Below are 18,113 nucleotides of genomic sequence, written 5' to 3'. Positions count from 1 at the left end.
TTTTAAAGTCTATGGTTCGAGGAAAAGGTACATATCTTAGATATCTAATTGGCCAGGGGTAGGCCTATAGGGCTGCTGAATCAAGTGCACCTACGCCAACTAACATCTCTCTCATGTCTCGTCATTCAGCAGTCGAAACGGAGCTGTTGCTATGGATACCAATGCATTTGAGTGTGCAAAAAAGGGCCATCAAATCTTTTTTTAAATTTTTTTAATCATAAGTTCTGCACCTGGCGCCCTTTTTTGCACACTCAAATGCATTGTTCTCCATAGCAACAGCTCCGTTTCGACTGCTGAATGATGAGACATGAGAGAGATGTTAGTTGGCGTTAGCTACCTACTTTTTGTCACTCAACTCCAACAAACAGCTGTAACTTTGATTGGTAGCAGATCATTTTGTTCTGATTCCAGATCTGAATAGCAGAGAAGTAGACAAATGTCATACCAAAGACAGTACAGTATGAAGATATTCAGAAACTGCTTCTCCAATAGAAATCCCCATTCACGCTTGTAGGGATGTCATTGCGACATTAGCTAGCTAAGCTCATGCGCAGAAACACGTCATTGGATCTAACTGTCCTCTCGGGCCAAACTGCGCATGTTCAGGCCGTCAAATCAAAGGCACTCGTTCAATATAAAGTTGTTTTTGACGTAAATGAAAACGTTGCCTTCAGAAAGCACATCAAATAAATATAGTTGCAAGCAGCAATGTTGGGGGTTCAACCTGTTGGCCCACTGTGCCACCATCAGCAAAAATTGGACACAACGCCCAAGGATGAGGTACTTCTGTACTCCTTACCACGTTTGGCAAATATCAGAACTCAAAATCAACCAGATCATGCAATATGCTTTTGATGTCATTTAGATGTTTTTTTTAATGATATTGACTACATTACGCATATTCTTCTCCTGAACCGCTGAACCCAGTCTCCTTTTCACCTCATTTAACACCTGATTTACTTCACAAAAGGCACATCTCAATAGGTGGTCCAGGTATGTCATGACATAGCACAAGTGGGGGGGTGGGCCTTTCCTCCTTTAGTTCTCTATTACTCCTCTATTGTTCCTCAAGCAAGGGGGGAGGCCGATGACATCACGGATTCCCATCAGACCAAATCTTTGAATGCCTTACTCTTTGAAGTTTGAAGTTGTCTAAATAACACTATTTTGCTCAAAGCATATTTTTTTTACCCTTTAGTGTAAACAACCAATCCAATGGTACAACCAATGGTAAAGTTTCAGTCACCAAATTGTTGCCATTGGTACACCACATTTATGGTGGATGAGATTTTGATGTTTTATTTATGTAATTGAACTGATAACTTGCATACAACCACAAAATAATATAAGGATGAAACATACTTTTCTCCAAAAAATCTCCTCCAGAATTCGCCGGCGTCTGCTTTGGTGATGCGGAACGTGTTTCCCTGGAACTGACCCCCAGGAAAGATGGCCTTGATCTCTGCCAGGATGTGGCTGAAGATGAGTGAGAGCTTGGTCAGGTTACGCCTGTCAGTAGAGACAGAGAAGGAGAGATGAGTAACCCTGTAAAATATTAACATGAGTAACCTTGTCTGAGACTTGAACCCCGGAAAGTCAAACTTACATGGTAATATTATGAATACATAATAATGACCAAATAATCAATTCTGTGCTGGCCTATTACTAGGTTTTAACTCATTGCATTGAATTCTTAATACAGAAAGTAAATACCCAAAAGTACCCATTGTTTCTACACAATATCTCAGAAAATACCAGCTGAAACAGGACTGTAACACATAATGTATTCCATGGAAAGGTGACTCGGAATACACAATGTATTCCATGGAAAGGTGACTCGGAATACACAATGTATTCCATGGAAAGATAACTGGGAATATGGCTGAATATAAACAGTGTTGTTATTCCCTCCGCAAGGCAATCAAACAAGTGAAATGTCGGTAAAGGGACAAAGTGGAGTCACAATTCAATGGCTCAGACACGAGATGTATGTGGCAGGGTCTACAGGCAATTACGGACTACAAAAAGAAAACCAGCAATGTCACGGACACCGTCTTGCTTCCAGACAAACTAAAACACCCTCCTTGCCCTCTTTGAGGATAATACAGTGCTACTGACGCAGCCCACTACCAAGGACTGTGGGCTCTCCTTCTCTGTGGCAGACGTGAGTAAGACATTTAAACGTGTTAACCCTGGCAAGGCTGTTGGCACAGACGGCATCCCTAGCCTTGTCCTCAAAGCATGCGCAGACCAGCTGCCTGGTGTGTTTACGGACATATTCAATCACTCCTTATCCCAGTTTGCTGTCCCCGCATGCTTGAAGATGGCCACCATTGTTCCTGTACCCAAGATAGCAAAGGTAACTGAACTAAATGACTATAGCCCCTTTAGCACTCACTTCTGTCATCATGATGTGCTTTGAGAGACTAATCAAGGATCGTATCACCTCTATCTTCCCTGACACCCTAGACCCATGTCAACTGAAAAAGTGTGTGCGAGCAAGGAGGCCTACAAACCTGACTCAGTTACGCCAGCTCTGTCGGGAGAAATGAGCTTGTGGAAGGCTACCCGAAACGTTTGACCCAAGTTAAACAATTTAAAGGCAATGCTACTAAATACTAATTGAGTGTATGTAAACTTCTGACCCACTGGGAATGTGATGAAAGAAAAAAAAGCTGAAATCATTCTCTCTACTATTATTCTGACATTTCACATAATTAAAATAAAGTGTTGATTCTAACTGACCTAAAACAGGGAATTTTTAGTGGGATTAAATGTCAGGAATGTGGAAAACTGAGTTTAAATGTATTTGGCTAAGGTGTATGTAAACTTCTGACTTCAACTGTATGTTGTGTAAGGTGCTGTAAAAGTTGTCTCAGCTAAAGCTGGAAAAAGCTAACATGATCACAGATAGTGCTGCTGCAAATTTGTTGTTTGTTTTGTTTCATATTTTATTTATATTATTTGTCTGCCACAATCTGTGAATGTGGAATGTCTTGTATGTGTTGATTGAAAAACAAGAACTTTAAATAAAATTGGTGCATTTTTTCCCCCATATTCCATTCAGTTCGCTTTATTTTTACAAGATATTACACTTGATCTTTCTTGAATAAGTTCCTCCATTTCTTTTTGATTTTCCTCTAACTTATTCTGTGCCTCTATGCTACAGTTTTATAACTATCTGTTCAGTTAGTCCATTTCCTTTGTTAATACGGTCTCTTTTGACCTAAAGTGCTTTTGTTTTAGAGATGAGTACAGAATGGCATGACCTCTAAAGACACATTTAAGTGTCCCATACAGTAAGGGGATCTGTTGTTCCTATGTTGTTGGAAAAAAGTCAGTTATGGATGATTCTGTCCTAGTTATAAACAAGTTATCATCTAATAGGCTTTGATTACATTTCTAATAGCCTCGCACACGTGGAAATTCTGTAAGAGTAATGTATATGCCAATTATTTGTTGATCCGACCTCATTCTCAGCGAGAATGACAAAAGAAAGTAGTCAAGATGACTAGCTTGATTGAGCCTCTGCTATGTATATCTAACTAGGTCATTATATTTAAGCCTCCATATAGCCACTAGTTCTATTATATCCATGACATTCATGATTTCCTTAAGTGCATGAGGGTGATAGTTTAATGTGATTTCCTTTACGGTCCATTGAGGTATTTAAAACCATATTATAATCTCCCACCATAATAATAGTATTGTATTGCTTGTAGGGTTGATACATTATTTATTTTCAAAAAAGTGTGGATCATCATTATTTGGACCTTATAGGTCAATAAGCCAAATCTGTTTGTGGTCCAATAACATATTTAAAATCATCCATCTACCTTGAGGATCTGTTGGACAATTTGCACATTCGGATCAAAATTATTGTTAATGAATATCCTCACCCCTTTTGAGTTTCTTTGCCCATGGGAGAAAAATATTTCGCCCCCCAGTCCTTTTTCCACACAACTTAATCTAAAATTGTTGAATGAGTTTCCTGTAAACAATAGATATCAGATTCCTTCTCTTTTAATCCAAGTAAATACTGGTCACGTTTCTAATCTATTTATCATAATATATGTTTGTAAACTTACCATTAAAAAGCACAATAGTGATTGAGTGTCCATATACCATGATATTAGCAAACAGTTATTGTGATTCATCCTATATTGTCCCTAAAGTCATTACCCCATAGCAACAGATGTGGGATACTCACTCTCTCACACACACACACACACACACACACACACACACACACACACACACACACACACACACACACACACACACACACACACACACACACACACACACACACACACACACACTCAACCCGTATCCCCCAAAAACAACCACAAGCTCAGCTGTTCAACGGTTCCATCTACGAGCCCAACTCAAGAAAAGACTTGAAGTGCGAATGCATATACAGTTGCAGCTGTTTGAGAAGGCCTGCAAAGTTTAGCAAAAATTGGGAAATTTGATTAACCAATGTGAAGTCCTAGCCATGGGTTACTGCAGCTAGTGTTGCCAGCACTGTCACTACCTGGGTGGCAGTGCCTTATATATTCCTTGTATATTATGCTCTCCCATCAGGGGGCTTTGGCTTTGTAGGACCAACCCTGCCAGGCAGGCTCAGAATCTTGAGGGGGCAGTACTGCTTTAGTAGGCCTCTGACCACATTCATCTTTCTGATTAGGCCATATATAGGCTACTTACAGTTGGCCCATAAAACAGATAAGGACATCTCCTTAGTGTATGGGTCTCTAGGGTATTTTTTAATTTTATTTTACCTTTATTTAACTAGGCAAGTCAGTTAAGAACAAATTCTTATTTTCAATGACGGCCTAGGAACAGTGGGTTAACTGCCTGTTCAGGGGTAGAACGACAGATTTGTACCTTATCAGCTCAGGGATTTGAACTTGCAACCTTCCGGTTACTTGCCCAACACTCTAACCACTAGGCTACCCTGCCGATCCCAAACACACCGCCCGGGCAACGAAGGAGTGGCTTCGTAAGAAGCATTTCAAGGTCCTGGAGTGGCCTTGCCAGTCTCCAGATCTCAACGCCATAGAAACTCTTTGGAGTGAGTTGAAAGTCTGTGTTGCCCAGCAACAGCCCCAAAACATCACTGCTCTAGAGGAGATCTGCATGGAGGAATGGGCCAAAATACCAGCAACAGTGTGTGAAAAACTTGTGAAGACTTACAGAAAACGTTTGACCTCTGGCATTGCCAACAAAGGGTATATATAACTTTTGTTATTGACCAAATACTTATTTTCCACCATAATTTGCAAATCAATTCATAAAAAATCCTACAATGTGATTATCTGGATTTTTTTTTCTCATTTTGTCTGTCATAGTTGAAGTGTACCTATGATGAAAATTACAGGCCTCTCATCTTTTTAAGTGGCAGAACTTACACAATTGGTGGCTGACTAAATACTTTTTTGCCCCACTGTATTTCAAATAGCCATGGAGTGGTCTTGGTGTCTAGGAACATGTGGTTATCAATATACAGTTTATCGACTATGAGAGCTACACGTTTCCATTTGAATCTATTATAAACATAGAACTCTGCGACGTTCTGCAATTTCCTTCGGGAACTGATCATGCATCCCTATTTTCGTTCCAGCGAGTCGTTTACCCAGGCTTTTAACCTTTATTTTATCATGGAAGAATGCAAATTTGGAAACGATTGGGCTCTCATATCTCTGTGTACACGTTCGAGGATCTTCACCCTCTTTTTCTTTGATTCCAGAAAGTACCAGATTTTCACTCATAGATCAAGTCTGTATGTCAAGTAAGGCTTCTCTCAGAAACATGCTCTCCTTTTTAAGTTTATTAACTTCCAAATTTCAATCATATTGACTGTACCTTTTAGCTTGTTTGTTTCTTTCTCCATTGTCACAGCTGTCTCTTTCCTTACTACACAAGCTGGGCATCATTCACAAGTGATACTATATCATTCACAAGGGATTCTACATCATTCACAAGGGATACTACATCATTCACAAGGGATACTACATCATTCACAAGGGATACTACATCATTCACAAGTGATACTATATCATTCACAAGGGATACTACATAATTCACAAGGGATACTACATCATTCACAAGGGATACTACATCATTCACAAGGGATACTACATCATTCGCAAGGGATACTACATCATTCACAAGTGATTCTATATAATTCACAAGTGATACCACATCATTCACAAGGGATACTACATCATTCACAAGTGATGCTACATCATTCACAAGTGATAGGCTAATATTGTCACCCGTCAGACCATTCTTAATTGAATGTTGTCTTTACATATACTAAATCATAAATGTGAGATTAGTTTTGATTTAGAATGGACCATTTTCATGCACCTGTCTCTGAGCAGGGGCATAAATACACACTTAAATAGTGAATGGAGGATGCTCTTCCTGTTGTTCATTTTGATGACAGCCAGGTAGGCTATACTCCTGTTGTGAAGAGAAGCAATGTGCTTAATATTAGGAATGAAATAAATATAGTAGGCCTAGCCTGTAGAAAGCTGATGGGATCACCCTCCTTTTATTAGCAGCCATCACTGTTTTCACACAATTGTATAGCATATCCTATAGAAATTATGAGCAAATTGGGCTTATAGGAACACGTATTTAAATCCATGCATTAACCAGATATGAGGAGCTGTCTCTCGCTGTGCAACAGGTGATCGTATTCTGCTCAAACTCTGAATGCCAGGGCTCTCAAGTGTTTGATAAGAATCTCGATGGATTTGCATTGATGTCAGAGTAATTAGAGGGACAATAGAGCATTGAGTACCAGGCCATTTCTGACTGGAAGCTAGCAAGTTTGGAAACCTAGTCACATGGAATTTGACTGCGGTCATGACTCATAACAGCCCTAGTCCCACCTGCCCAATTAGCTTTCAGAGTCAAATCACATTGACCTGGGTTGTACAGATCAAGCTCAAAGTTCTCCTCTGTCTGAGAGTCAGAGGAGGTTAAAAGTTAAGTCAATACAAGACAACGCTTTACCATCACTGTCGCGGTGACACCTGCGTTGGTGTAGCTTAACAGTCGATGTGATATTTTCCTGCTTTCCTGTCACCTGTGAGACGACACTACCCAGTCTCTGTGACTAGCATGTTCCCAACGAGGTCACTGCGACATACATTCCCCCCCATGATAACAGGGGCTGGAACCCAATCAAACATGGCACAGCAATGTTTACACAGTGACTTTATTTACAAATGACTGTCCATACACACACTTTCTCTTTCTGAAAATTGCTGTTTGCTGTGGCTGATACCAGCCACAGCAAATACACATTTGATATCCAAAGTGCATGGACACCTTTCCAGAAACAAGTCTCTCACTGTTGCCGCTTGCTATAGACCACCCTCTGCCCCCAGCTGTGCCCTGGACACCACATGTGAACTGATTGCCCCCCCGTCTATCTTCAGAGCTCGTGCTGCTAGGTGACCTAAACTGAGACATGCTTAACACCCCGGCCATCCTACAATCTAAGCTTGATGCCCTCAATCTCACACAAATTATCAATGAACCTACCAGATACAACCCCAAATCTGTAAACATGGGCATAAACATTTATTTCACCTTTTTACATTTATTTCACCTTTATTTAACCAGGTAGGCTAGTTGAGAACAAGTTCTCATTTGCAACTGCAACCTGGCCAAGATAAAGCATAGCAATTCGACACATACAACAACACAGAGTTAGACATGGAATAAACAAAACATACAGTCAATAATACAGTAGAACAAAATAAAACAAAAAGTCTATATACAGTGTGTGCAAATGAGGTAAGATAAGGGAGTTAAGGCAATAAATAGGCCATGGTGACAAAGTAATTACAATATAGCAATTAAAACACTGGAATGGTAGATGTGCAGAAGATGAATGTGCAAGTAGAGATACTGGGGTGCAAAGGAGCAAGATAAATAAATAAATACAGTACGGGGATGAGGTAGGTAGATAGATGGGCTTTTTACAGATGGCTATGTACAGGTGCAGTGATCTGTGAGCTGCTCTGACAGCTGGTGCTTAAAGCTAGTGAGGGAGATACGAGTCTCCAGCTTCAGAGATTTATGCAGTTCATTCCAGTCATCCTAACCAACTTGCCCTCCAAATAAACCTCTGCTGTCTTCAACCAAGATCTCAGCGGTCACTGCCTCATTGCCTGCATCCGTAATGGGTCTGCGGTCAAACAACCACCCCTCATCACTGTCAAACGCTCCCTAGAACACTTCAGCGAGCAGGCCTTTCTAATTGACCTGGCTGGGGTATGCTGGAATGACATTGACCTCATCCCGTCAGTAGAGGATTCCTGGTTATTCTTTAAAAGTGCCTTCCTCACTATCTTAAATAGGCATGCCCCATTCAAAAAATGTTGAACCAGGAACAGATATAGCCCTTGGATCTCTCCAGACCTGACTGCCATTGACCAGCACAAAAACATCCTGTGGCGTACTGCATTAGCATTGAATAGCTCCCCTGATATGCAACTTTTCAGGGAAGTTAGGAACCAATATACACAAGCAGTTAGGAAAGCTAAGGCTAGCTTTCTCAAACAGAACTTTGCATCATGTGGCACAAACTAAAAAAATGGCTGGGACACTGTAAAGTCCATGGAGAACAAGAGCACCTCCTCCCTGCTACCCACTGCACTTAGGCTAGGAAACACCACCGATAAATCCATGATAATTGAGAATTTCAAAAAGCACTTTTCTACGGCTGGCCATGCTTTCCACCTGGCTACCCCTGCCTCGGTCAATCTGGCTTCCGAGCTGGTCATGGGTGCACCTCAGCCACGCTCAAGGTCCTAAACGATATCCAGCCATATTCATCGACCTGGCCAAGGCTTTCGACTCTGTCAATCACCACATTCTTATCGGCAGACTCAACAGCCTTGGTTTTTCAAATGACTGCCTCACCTGGTTCACCAACTACTTCTCTGATAGAGTTCAGTGTGTCAAATCGGAGGGCCTGTTGTCCGGACATCTGGCAGTCTCTATGGGGGGTTCAATTCTCGGGCAGACAGGGTTCAATTCTCGGGCAGAGTCTCTTCTCTGTATACATCAATGATGTCGCTCTTGCTGCTGGTGATTCTCTGATCCACCTCTATGCAGACGACACCATTCTGAATAAATCTGGCCCTTCTTTGGACACAGTGTTAACTAACCTCCAGATGAGCGTCAATGCCACACAACTCTCCTTCCGTGGCCTCCAACTGCTCTTAAATACAAGTAAAACTAAATGCATGCTCTTCAACCGATCGCTGCCCGCACCTGCCCGCCCGTCCAGCATCACTACTCTGGACGGTTCTGACCTAGAATATGTGGACAACTACAATTACCAGGGTGTCTGATTCGAGTGTAAACTCTCCTTCCAGACTCACATTAAGCATCTACAATCCAAAATTAAATCTAGAATCGGCTTACTATTTCGCAAAAAAGCATCCTTCACTCATGCTGCCAAACATACCCTCGTAAAACTGACTATCCAACCGATCCTTGACTTCGGCAATGTCATTTACAAAATAGCCTCCAACACTCTACTCAACAAATTGGATGCAGTCTATCACAGTGCCATCTGTTTTTTCACTCAAGCCCCATATACAGTGAGGGAAAAAAGTATTTGATCCCCTGCTGATTTTGTACATTTGTCCACTGACAAAGAAATGATCAGTCTATAATTTTAATGGTAGGTTTATTTGAACAGTGAGAGACAGAATAACAACAACAACAGTCATGTTTTGCAGAGGGGTCAAATACTTATTTCCCTCATTAAAATGCTAATCAATTTCTAACATTTTTGACATGCGTTTCTCTGGATTTTTTTGTTGTTATTCTGTCTCTCACTGTTCAAATAAACCTACCATTAAAATTGCCCACTTTGTCAGTGGGCAAACGTACAAAATCAGCAGGGGATCAAATACTTTTTCCCCCTCACTGTACTACCCACCACTGTGACCTGTACGCTCTCGTTGGCTGGCCCTCGCTTCATACTCGTCGCCAAACCCACCATACTTATTTTCCACCATAATTTATTTTCCACCATAATTTCCACAAATAAATTCATTAAAAATCCTACAATGTGATTTTCTGGATTTTTTCTCTCATTTTGTCTGGCATAGTTGAAGTGTACCTATGATGAAAATTACAGGCCTCTCTCATATTTTTAAGTGGGAGAACTTGCACAATTGGTGGCTTGACTAAATACTTTTTTGCCCCACTGTAATAAATATTAAGCAAGTTTGAAAGAGGGAGAAATGGAAACAAGAGGAGCCCACCTTCAATGTTTTTTTTTTTATCTCCATTGTCTGCCTGGACCATTGGACCATTAATGGGGGTATGAAGAGGAAATCCCTGGGTTCTCTCTTGCTGGAAACAATACACCTCCACCAGACCAGACGAATACACTCCCTCTCTCAGTGATACTGTGTCACATGGATAACTCATAGATACACCTTGAAATAAGTCTTACCCTTGCATTTTAGGGAAATCCAGTCCCCAGTACAAATGGGCATTATCATCAACAGTGTATTATTGGTGGGCAGATCAGGCATTTCAGATGTCCATCATTGTGGAGTTCTGACAACATGAAGACATCTGGGTGATTACGGACACATGGCAACACAATATGTTCACCCATTTCCGTCTCGTGCAAATAACTTGCTCTCAGATGCTCAGAGCATATCAAGAAATATGCAAATCCTTTCAACATATTCATCCACACACCAATGTTTTGTCTAAAAAACAATGCCCTCATTTTGGTCACGACCGTGTCACAGTAAATAAAACGTTGAATACAAACACATCCCAAATACTAACTGTCAAATTCTGCAACAACCACAACAACATGACTATCACTTGGCAAGACGGCTTAATCAATCACATTGAAACAAAATGGGGCAAGTTTGCTTATGTGTGTGTTTGTATTAAAGCTATTTGTGCCAAACCATGCTAAATGCCATCCTAATTGAAGACGTGGAGAAGGTAGGATGGTCCCCAAGGGCGATGGATGGATGGATGGATGGATGGATGGATGATGCTGGCTGCCCCACAGCTCCCTGTCCAACATTCACCATATGTTTGACATTTCAAGCTCATTACATAAGCTGTGACAGAGAGTGCAACTATGAAAGACATGCTTGGGACTGCTCACTGTAATGCCTTCTTAGACATTGGTTGACGTTTCATTTGCTTCTCCATTCATTAACACAAAAGGGGAAGACATGTCATAAACACTAAATGCTCATGGCTTTATTGATTAAATAACTGAATACTGTCCAAACGTAATCAGGAGTGCTCTCGATACGGTCTTGAGAGGCAATTGGATAGAGCAGGGGTCATCAACTAGATTCAGCCGCAGGCCAATTTATTTTCCTGAGCAGATGGTCAGGGGGCCGGAGCATAATTACAAATAATTTGTAGACTGCAAATTGACCGTAAGAAGCCCAAACATATATGATTGGCTAAAACATAATTATTTCAAACCTTGCTTACATTTGTACACTCAGATCTGTTTCAGCTGTCCCTGTGCTTGTCTCCACCCCCCTCCAGGTGTCGCCCATCTCCCCATTATCCCCTGGGTACTTATACATGTGTTCTCTGTTTGTCTGTTGCCAGTTCGTCTTGTTTGTCATGTCAACCAGCATTTTTGTCTCAGCTCCTGCTTTTCCCAGTCTCTCTTTTCTCACCCTCCTGGTTTTGACCCTTGCCTGTCCTGTCTCTGAGCCCACCTTCCTGACCACTCTGCCTGCCCCTGACCCTGACTGCCGTCCTGTACCTTTGCCCCATTACTCTGGATTACCGACCCCTGCCTGCCTTGACCTGTCATTTGCCTGCCCCTGTTGCTGAAATAAACATTGTTACTTCAACAGTCTGCATTTGGGTCTTACCTTAAAAACCTGACAGCTCCTTTTTCAAAGAGTGTATCTAGAACCTAAAAAGGATTCTTCGCCTGTCACCATAAGATAACCCTTATGATAACATTTTGGTTCCAGATAGAACCCGTTTGGGTTTCCACAGAGGGTTCTACATGTAACCCAAAAGGGTTCTACCTGGAAACAAAAAGGGTTCTCCTATGGGGAAATCCAAAGATCCCGTTAGGAACAACTTATGCAAATTTGGAATTTCCAACACATGAATGTTTCTTTAAAAAAAAACAAGAAGTGATGTAGTAAGTCTTTCCTCAACTCTTAGCCAAGAGAGACTGGTATGCATAGTATTAATATTAGCCCTCTGATTACAATGAAGAGCAAGACGTGCCACTCTGTTCTGGGCCAGCTGCAGCTTAACTAAGTCTTTCTTTGCAGCACTTGACCATATGACAGGACAATAAACCAAGATAAGACAAAACTAGAGCCTGCATGACTTGTTTTGTGAAGTGTGGTGCCAAAAAAGCAGAGCATCTCTTTACTATGCACAGACATCACCCCATCTTTACAACCATTGAATCTATATGTTTTTACCATGACAGTTTACAATCAAAGTTAACACCAAGTAATTTAGTCTCCTCAACTTGTTCAACAGCCACACCATTCATTACCAGATTCAGCTGAGGTCTAGAATTTAGAGACTGATTTTCTACCAAATACAATGCTCTTAGTTTTAGAGATGTTTAGGACCAGTTTATTACTGGCCACCCATTTCCAAACTGACTGCAACTTCTTGTTAAGGGTCAATAATTTCAAAGGTTGTACTGAAAACTAAGTCATTTGTGTCAGTGCAGTGCAGGTTGAGTGCCCTTCTCTATAAGCATATTGAAAGACTGTTCATTTGTTTACAGAGAAGTAGCATTGTATTTGATCAAACACAATTTTGCTAAGAGTTGGCAGCAAGCTGATAGATCTGCTGTTAGAACCAGTAAAGGCCGCTTTACCATTCTTGGGTAAAGGAATTACATTGGCTTCCCTCCAGGCCTAAGGACACATACTTTCCTCTAGGCTCAGATTAAACATAGGACAGATAGCTGACTCTATAGGCACTCCGACCATCCTCAGTAGCTTTCCATCTAAGATGTCAATGCCAGGAGGTTTGTCATTATTGATCGATAACAATACTTTTTGCACCTCTCCCACACTAACTTAACAAAATTCTAACTTGCAATGCTTTTTTTCATTACTAGTTTTTTTTATACATGAGTACGACTGCTTACTGATGGTTGTTGGCATTTCCTGCCTAAGTTTGCCCACTTTGCCAATGAAGTAATCATTACAATAATTGGCAACATCAAATGGTTTTGTGATGAATAAGCCGTCTGATTGGATGAAAGATGGAGTTGATTTTGTCTTTCTGTCCATAATTTCATTTAAAGTATTCTAAAGTTTTTTCAATCAATCTTTTTATCATTGATCTTGGCTTCATAAGAGCTCCTCTTTTTTGTTGCGTTTAGTCGCATAATTTGTCAATTTGCAGTATGTCAACCAGTCAGATGTGCAGCCAGAATAATTAGCCACTCCTTTTGCCCATCACCTTCAACTATACAGTTTTTAAATGGCTCATTAATCAATTGAGCCGTAACAGTTCTAGTCAGTTTCTTAACAGGTGCATGTTTACCAAAAATTTGAAGAAAGAAATTAATGCATCTGGATTCTCCTTATTAATCACATCAGACCAACAAATACTTTCAACATCATCCACATAAGGGTCACAGCTAAATATTTTGTATGACCTCATACACTATTTTAGGCCGAGCTTTAGGAACTTTCCTGGATGTAGCCACTATATTGTGATCACTGCATCCAACGGGTATGGATACAGCTTTAGAACAAAGAATGTGATCGATACATGTGGATGATCTTGTTCCTGTAGTGTTTGTAAACACCCTGGTAGGTTGATTAATAACCTGAACCAGATTACAGACACTGGCTACAGTGAGAAGTTTCCTCTTGAGCGGATAGTTTGATGAAAACTAGTCAGTATTCATGTCACCAAGAAAGTAGACTGTTTAAATCACACACCCTATCAAGCATTTCACACATATTATTTAGATACTGACTGTTAGCTGTCGGGACCCGGTTGCGAACCCGGGTCTTCGGTGTGAGAAACAGTCACTTAGCAAACTGAGCCACGAATAGTCAGCAGAACCCAGAAGATGAGGCAGAAACAGCAGTACTTGAGACGGTGTTTTAATAAAGTAACAAGGGAAGTTCTTCAGGCAAAAATATAAATCCACAACGTCAAAAGTAATTCCAAGAGAACAAAGGTAATCCTCCAAGTCAAAAAGGTAAATCCACAAGGTGGTAGGTACAGCAGAAAAAAAGCCTCAAAAGATACCAAAACAGAGTACCACAAGAGGGTGCAACAAATGTTCACAGCATCACTGGGGCTGGGTGCTAACATTCAAACACAGAACAAAGAACTGAGGAAAACTAAGGGTTTAAATACAATCAAGGGAAACGAGGCACAGGTGCAAATAATAACTGGGAACAAGGGAAAACAAAAGGGTCAAAAAGCACAATTGGGGCATCTAGTGACCAAAACCGGAACAACCCTGGCCAAATCCTGACAGTTAGCACTTGGTGGCATATAGCAACACCCCAAAAGAAAAGGCTTTAGATGTGCCAGGTGAACCTGCAACCACAACACTTCAATAACACTTGACATAAGATCTTCTCTAAGCATTACAGGGATATGGCTCTGAGTATATACAGCCACACCTCCCCCATAAGCATTCCTGTCTCTTTAGATGTTATATCCTTGTATTGCTACTGCTGTATCATCAAATTAACTATTTAAGTGAGTCTCAAAAATGGCTAATATATGAATGTTATCTGATGTTAACAAGTTATTGATTTCATTAACCTTATTTCTATGGCTACATATACAGTGGGGCAAAAAAGTATTTAGTCAGCCACCAATTGTGCAAGTTCTCCCACTTAAAAAGATGAGAGAGGCCTGTAATTAACATCATAGGTACACTTCAACTATGACAGACAAAATGAGGGGAAAAATCCTGAAAATCACATTGTAGGATTTGTAATGAATTTATTTGCAAATTAGGCAGATAGCACGGTTAGCCAATGTGCGGGAGCACTGGTTGGTCGGGCCAATTGAGGTAGTATGTACAAGAATGTATAGTTAAAGCAACTATACATATAAGATAAACAGAGAGTAGCAGCAGCATAAAAGAGGGGTTGGGGGGAGGGGGCACACAATGCAAATAGTCCGGGTAACCATTCAGGAGTCTTATGGTTTGGGGGTAAAAACTGTTGAGAAGCCTTTTTGTCCTAGACTTGGCACTCCGGTACCGCTTGCCATACGGTAGTAGAGAGAACAGTCTATGACTGGGGTGGCTGGGGTCTTTGACAATTTTTAGGGCCTTCCTCTGACACCGCCTGGTATAGAGGTCCTGGATGGCAGGCAGATTTGCCCCAGTGACGTACTGGACTGTACGCACTACCCTCTGAAGTGCCTTGCGGTCGGAGGCCGAGCAATTGCCGTACCAGGCAGTGATGCCACCAGTCAGGATGCTCTCGATGTTGCAGCTGTAGAACCTTTTGAGGATCTCAGGACCCATGCCAAATCTTTTTAGTTTCCTGGTGTGTGTAAGTGTGTGTGTGTGCTGTGGGGTTGAAGCTACGAACCCATAGGCTTGGCTCTCTCATCCCTTCCAGCCTTCTGGGAGGGAGGGTGGACAAGGAGCCTGTCATAGCGGACGTAAGCAATGTCCCCATGCGCTCTAGAAGCTTTGATGGCTTTGAGATAAGTTCTCTCCTCTTCCGGCACACAGCTTCAGGATATATGTTCCTCTCAAATTATTGGCTCTTTCCAGAACAGCTACCTTGTCCTTGAACCTCAGGAACTTGGCCACTATCAGCCAGGGCCTATCACCTGGGCCGGTGGTGGGTTTTCCAGTCCTGTGGGCTCGCTCCACCTCAATCTTCCTGTGGTCTCTTCAGTTTCTCCGAGATCATTTCCCTCACTTTGTCCTCAGAGTCCATCCAGGTCTCGTGTGGAGATTCTGCGATTCCGTCCACAACCATGTTATTCCACCTTGATTATCCCTTGAGATAATCTGATTTCTCCATCATTGTTATCATGGACTCACATACAGAACTGATGTCCTCTCTCAATGACTTACAGATTGCTGTCATCTTTCCGTTCTCCTGTTTAAACTCATTGATATGACCCTGGGAGAACTGCATTCTGTTCTTCAGGTCCTGGACCTCTGGTCAGGTCGTCCACTCTTTTATTAGTTGACTCCATCAGTATTTAAACAAAACACTATGTTCTTGTTGTTGTAACAACTGCTTGTAGAACTATTTTTGTTTGTTTAAAATATCCTTCACCTGTGATCGAGAGACCCCACTGTCCTCAACGGTACTCTCCCCAGCTTTGGTCTTTGTCATGGTAACAATGTAGGTTACGCTGTTACTCCTCGCAGTTCCAGACAGGGCAGGTCGCAAGGAAGATTGAAAACAACAACAAACAGCAGGGATCTAGACAGCCACAAGCCAGAGATAGTCCACGGTCCCACCACAAAACCCTGCAGCTTGATAGGCAGCGTCGCGGGATCCAAACTCAAAAGGTAGCTAGCTAGAAACCAAACTTTTTCAATAGACTTTAAAAACTTCCCAAAACAACAAACCGAGCTCTCCCTCGTTCAGCGGTCAACAGGAAGTGACGACAGTTGTGACACAAAGACATGGGTGAGAGAGAATTGTGAATGAGAGAATATCAATGTGAATGAAGAAACAAGGCCTTTATATATGAATAATTCATGAGAAGTCACTACGCCACCACAGCCATTAGCTATCTGCAGGGGGATGTGCATGGTTTCATCATTTCTGTATCAGATATACTTCAAGGGCCTCTGTCAGTTGTTTTGGTCAATGTGAACATGAACTTAAGATGAATAAATACATGGTGGTTAGGTGACCCCACTAAGCTTGAGAGAAAGAGAATGTAAGAGAAAAACATGGCTACTGTTTTCGCAACGAAGAGGAGAAAGCCAGTATTCATCGTGTGTGGCCATGTTGACTTTTACCCCCAAATTATAAGGACCCAGAAAACACGGGGCTGTCATATTGCAGACCTCCGACTAAAGAGGATGAGACAATGATTTATTTATTGGGAGTCATCTGTTGCCAGATGAATGACAACAAATGACGATTGTCATACAACATTTTTTTAAACGGTCCATCTTTTCATGTATGCTAATCTAACAATAGTTGACTTGACTTGTACTTTTGACGGAAATAAATCGACAATGATGTAGGTCATATACCATTTTCAGCGATGTTCATGCGTCTCATTATGTTCCAAGCCTTTCCTAAAAAGCTGATGCTAATGCTAACAAGCCCCATATTGTTGGGTTGTCCGGGTGCATACCTCCAATCCGCTGCATTCATATTTTATTTGACTTTAATAAAAGCAAAGTATCCCTTCAAGAGCCACCCACAAGGAAATATAGAATCTACAAATGTGGCGGGTTCAAGCGAGTCATGGCTCGACTCGTCACTCAAGTATAAAGGACTTGGACTCAAACACTAGGGACTTAGGACTCGACTCGGACCTGAGGTTTAGTGACTTGACTACATCACTGCTTACAGTAGCAATTTGACTCAACCACCTCTTTAACCTAGGACTATTGTCTTTGAATCATTCAGGACTCTTCGGGACTATGTATTCATTGAGAACTATTCATTCATTGCTCTCTTTTATCCACATATTCATCTGTGACTGAGCTGTAAAACCACTAATTCAAACACAGAGGATGGCCGTTTATAGGAGGCTAATTGTCTGCAAGAGAAATGGCTCCACTGGATCCTACAATATATAGTCTCTTCTTCCTCTGACAATACTCCAGGGAAGGGGGGTAGGGAATCAGTTCATGTTCACTGAGGGGGAAGCTTTCATGGCTTTTCAAGAGAAAATGCAACTACTGCAAATTCAAAGGAGAGAGAGAGAGGGCATTAGGAAGTGTAGGGAATTAACAGGATATCATTTTCACAGCTTGAAGTTGCAAAGAAAACAACACCCTCCACCTGCCTTGATGTGATAGGAAATCAGCTTCTGTTCATATTCCAAAGCAATAATGCGCCTGCCAGAAAGACCTGTGAATTATTGTTTGGTAATGTAGGTCTTCA

The 18,113-nt window shown here is 41.4% G+C and overlaps 1 protein-coding gene across 4 annotated transcripts in view; it reads right to left on the bottom strand.

The window, feature by feature from the left end:
- The window catches only part of cblb (Cbl proto-oncogene B, E3 ubiquitin protein ligase), a 160,797-nt gene that overhangs the window by 111,823 nt on the left and 30,861 nt on the right, over positions 1–18,113 (bottom strand). For all 4 annotated transcript variants that reach the window (XM_029629945.2, XM_029629948.2, XM_029629947.2 and 1 more), the window contains one exon: positions 1,363–1,509. In XM_029629945.2, coding sequence (XP_029485805.1) covers positions 1,363–1,509 — 147 coding nt within the window. The remainder of the gene's footprint in view (positions 1–1,362; positions 1,510–18,113) is intronic.

Source organism: Oncorhynchus nerka, linkage group LG23, assembly GCF_034236695.1.
Source record: "Oncorhynchus nerka isolate Pitt River linkage group LG23, Oner_Uvic_2.0, whole genome shotgun sequence".
In the NCBI taxonomy this organism is placed as follows: Eukaryota; Metazoa; Chordata; class Actinopteri; order Salmoniformes; family Salmonidae; genus Oncorhynchus; species Oncorhynchus nerka.
This window is presented reverse-complemented; position numbering and strand designations above follow the sequence as displayed.